General features: G+C 40.8%; 1 protein-coding gene across 1 annotated transcript in view; it reads right to left on the bottom strand.

The window, feature by feature from the left end:
- Positions 1-929: 929 nt before the first annotated feature.
- The window catches only part of FLT1 (fms-related tyrosine kinase 1), a gene marked incomplete at both ends in the record, with an annotated part of 69,402 nt that continues 66,200 nt past the window's right edge, over positions 930-4,131 (bottom strand). The window contains 2 exons of the mRNA XM_010185381.1: positions 930-1,127; positions 4,098-4,131. The exon at positions 4,098-4,131 is cut by the window's right edge and continues 97 nt beyond it. Of these exons, the coding sequence (XP_010183683.1) occupies positions 930-1,127; positions 4,098-4,131 (232 nt within the window). The remainder of the gene's footprint in view (positions 1,128-4,097) is intronic.

The following is a 4,131-nucleotide window of genomic DNA, read 5'->3' as shown; positions in this document are numbered from 1 at the left end:
ACTGTGTATGACAATTATAAATTGCTAGCAATATATTTCAGCTGTGCTTATCCGCAACTGGTCACCTTGTGACTTCTAGCAGGCAAATTAAATGTGATCCTAATTGTATGCATGTTTTAATCACCCTCTGTCCCTGATGGCCAGGAACAGAAGGAATCTGTTACAGCTCTTAGCTAAAATGCAGGGATTTTCGAGCCCTTGCTGTAGGACAAATCTAATGCATGCCTGAAAGAACAAACAGCACTATTGCAACATTCTGAGCTTATCACTGATATTTTAATGTTGACTCTCTTGCTAAAATCTGTGTGGTTTCTGGAGGGATTCCTCAACTTCAAAATCTGGTACCTACCTTCCTGCCCCACACTAGGCCAAGCAAATAAGGAATGCTCCCAAAGCCATGCCTTTCACTGGGGTGACTGTAGGAAAGTTAGCTGCAGGTTGAAAGTTTCCATGGATATTTATCTATTTTTGTGAGGACTCACGTGTCACATTCTTGCACTTTATAGTGCACTGACAAGAATGTTTAAAAATCTGCAGCATAGAGGGAAAACAGAGAGAGTGTGCTGGAGAGAGGAGAAAAGGAACAAACAGGGAGGGATAGTGGGTGGAGTGTGAGGACCCATTTCTGCATAGGTTTTTTACCAGATGAGAACAGAACCAGGTTACAAGGGAAGAAAATTACAGTAAATGCCAAAGGTCAGGCTTCTGAGTCTGGAGAGAGAGAAGCATCCAAGTCAAAGGTCTGTTTTGAAGATTTTGGTTGCCCTATTTTTATGTCGTGTTTTAAGTAAATCAATCTGCAAAAAATGAAGTTTTCCTACCTGGACTCAAAAAATATATATGAAAAGCCAGGTAGACACAGCCAGTCCTAAATGCTGTATGTCAGTCATGGACCAGGTGTGTCTAAAGCACATCTGGCTCCTCTTTACCTGTACAAGCACATTGCAATCAATTACTGCAAACCCAATGTAAAGTATGCCAATATTACCCAGTTTAAGCCTTTCCCTTGCAATCTCCCACTTGCTGGCATCGTAAGGCAGACGTTCACATTGCTCATCTAAGGGGACTTCATCGGGATCCATTATGATTGACAGGTAATGATTGGTCTTCATTTCAGAGGAATAAGGCTAGAAAACAAAGAAGATAGAAAAAGGTAAAAGAGGATAACGCTATCTGTCAGCATCTTTGTGTTTGCATCAAGGGTTTCAAGTTAATACTGCCCACAGGGCTGCATGTTTCACAGTTGGGTTGGTTAAGCTCCCTTTGGCTATTTTAAATATAGTGAGACTTTTTATGTAAAAGAAACACCATCCTCTAGCTTTCCTCATATGTGACATAGTGGTTTCTTCAATGAAATCCATGTGGGTCTGTATTAACATATGGTGTTATGATACAGGCCCTCTGTAGAGTCAAGAGAAATATTTTCGGCACATGTCTAAACATTGCTGATAAAAATAACTTTCCTTCATGATTGTGCAAAGCAAGAGGTGGCCATATGCAACAGATGGAATTCAACTGCCAGTGTTTTTTTTTCATATACCCAGCAAAGATAGGTCGTATGTGGTTAGAAGCTGTGCAAGACCAGTCATCAGAAGACTAGACATTATAAATTTCATAGACTGCTTACAAATTTTCAGATTTTTTTATTTCTTTCAAATAATTTCTGACAAATTTACTGAAATTATCTGAGTTTGGAGAAATTCATAGCACCCAGACTCAAATATGTAATTTCAAACACATAATTTCGAATCAGTTTGACAGAAGTTCAGTTTCTACTGAACAAAAAGATTATCCACTTCACATGAGAAATGTAAGGAAAGATGACCCTAATCTAAAAGTTTTCTGCAGTCCATCCATTTTGAAACATGTTTTCCTTCAAAGAGCACCTGGACTGCCACTCTTATACACAAACACACAGATTTATGGAAAGTCAGGTAGACACAGTCCATCAGTCCTAAATGTTGTACGTCAGTCATGGATCACATGTAAAACATATCCAGCACCCATACAAGTAAATATTCTTTTGTTGTTGCTTTAACTGCCCCTGTGACTTTCATCTTTCCTTCTCTACAGCTAGGAAGTATGTCCATAATGTATGCATTTCCAGGCATTTGTTTGAAAAGCATATTACCAGCTCTGTATGCTTTGTTACAAACATAATTAGACTGAAAAGACAGAAGCTAATAGCTCCTGGTTTAGTTGCCTTTCACCATCCCAAGTACACAGAAAGTTAGTCCCAAGAAGGACAGTGGTGCTTGGGAAAAGTCAGGTGGCATAAAGTCTGGCTTCAAACCACCCACTGACCCTGGACAGGACACAGATAAGTGGCATATGGATAGAAATGGAAGTGTGTGTGGTGCTTCAGAAAGAGCATTTCTTGATAGACATGTGTACCAGTCTGCTCCTACCAGTCTCTTGAGTAGAGCTTTTAACTGAATCCATCCCAAAAAAAGCAATAAGGGAGTGGGAAGGTGCAGAGAGCTTCCTATGTTTCTTTATTCAGGTGCACTGAATACCAAATCTTTGGCATAATTAGAAATTTGAAACAATATTTGAATGATGAAGAATTGTTAAGTATAGAATTTGTCCCTGTATGTGTAGAAGGCAGGCTTTAAGAAAATGGTCTCAGAGACCATGTATTTTTTTCTGTTGTGGCAACGTAATTTGTATATGAAATTTAATTTAGAGCTAATTCCTGACATAAATCCTTGAGAGTAAGGGTTTGTAATAGAAAAACAGAGAAGACCATAAACATAAACCAACACTATCTGGAAAGCCTCATCTGGAAAGCAGCCTTCACATGTCATCTTGTTCTACAGCAACAAAGATTTTTTTTTTTTATTATCTTTTAACAATCCAACAAGCAAATGTCAAGTTTTGGTATCACACAAATAAAAAAAAAATCTGCAACCCTTTGCTACTTTTTAAACTTACATTTTCCCAAGGGTTTGCAGTCATTGCTTCATTATTACTAGTAAGCACTTAGAACTGGTCCCACTTGCTCTGTAGACTTGCTCTGTAGTTTGTCTGTAGCTACAAAGTTTCTTCACATCTTCAGCTGACCTCAATTTTTCTCTCCCCTAAAACCCACATGCATTTCTTGTCATGAAGGTCTGTGGCAGTCAGGAGGCAGGCAGAGTGACTGCTGCCACACCACCCTGATTTGGAGATCTGGTCCTGCATTCCCATCAGTCAATAGATGTTCTCAGTGTAAAACCTAAGATACAGGCAGGCCTTCATGCAGTGCTGCTGTGGTGGAGGAGTGAGGGACAAAGCGGTGTGCAGCCATTCCTCATTGCATGTCCTGCAATGCACCCTGTTGCCTTCATATCTCCCTTCCCTCAAATCCATCTGCTCCTCCAAATTGCTCTGACATCTTTCTGCACTATAAATAATTAGTTTTTTTCTGCTTATGAACTCTGCTGTGGTTTAACCTGCACACACTATGCAAGGCAGAAATGGTGCCATCAACAAAAAGGGGCTTTAAACCATCACAGTCAGCCTTGAACAAGAAGGATGGTCAGCTGCAGGGGCAGTTAATGTTATCGTGCTGATAGAGGATCATCTGCTTTAGAGGCTGCACCACCAAAACTACGTCAGTGAAATATCACTTTGAAAGTGATGTAATTATACCAGACACTGTGTGCAAAACAGACCCCAGTGTGGTCTGTGAAGATCTGTCATTCCCACTCACTCAGACCTTCAAAGACATTGAGATGCCAAACTCCTACAGCTTTAAATGGAATGGGGATGCCTTTGGTGGGAGTCAGGCAGCCAAATGCTTTTGAGTCTCAGAGCCTTGCCCCCACCCAGGCTTTGCTTGAGGGCTTGCTCATACTCAACCTCGTGAGTCACGAATCCTGGGCACCCATCAGCAGCATGGTGATTGCACAGGGAACAAAGGTGAGCAGTAAATCACAGAATCACAGAACGTTAGGGATTGGAAGGGACCTCAAAAGATCATGAACCAGATTTTTTATGTTTGTTTTTTTTCTGTGAACTCGGCAAACCCACTGGCCTGGGAAGGATTTTCTAACATGAGCAAAGGGCTGATAAGGAGAGGCAGATGCTGCCAGGAGCTCCCTATCCATTCTTACCCTCTTCAGCTTGCGAATGAAGAGGGTCAACAGG

The sequence above is a fragment of the Mesitornis unicolor genome, unplaced genomic scaffold, assembly GCF_000695765.1.
Source record: "Mesitornis unicolor isolate BGI_N332 unplaced genomic scaffold, ASM69576v1 scaffold1815, whole genome shotgun sequence".
Taxonomy (NCBI): Eukaryota; Metazoa; Chordata; class Aves; order Mesitornithiformes; family Mesitornithidae; genus Mesitornis; species Mesitornis unicolor.
This window is presented reverse-complemented; position numbering and strand designations above follow the sequence as displayed.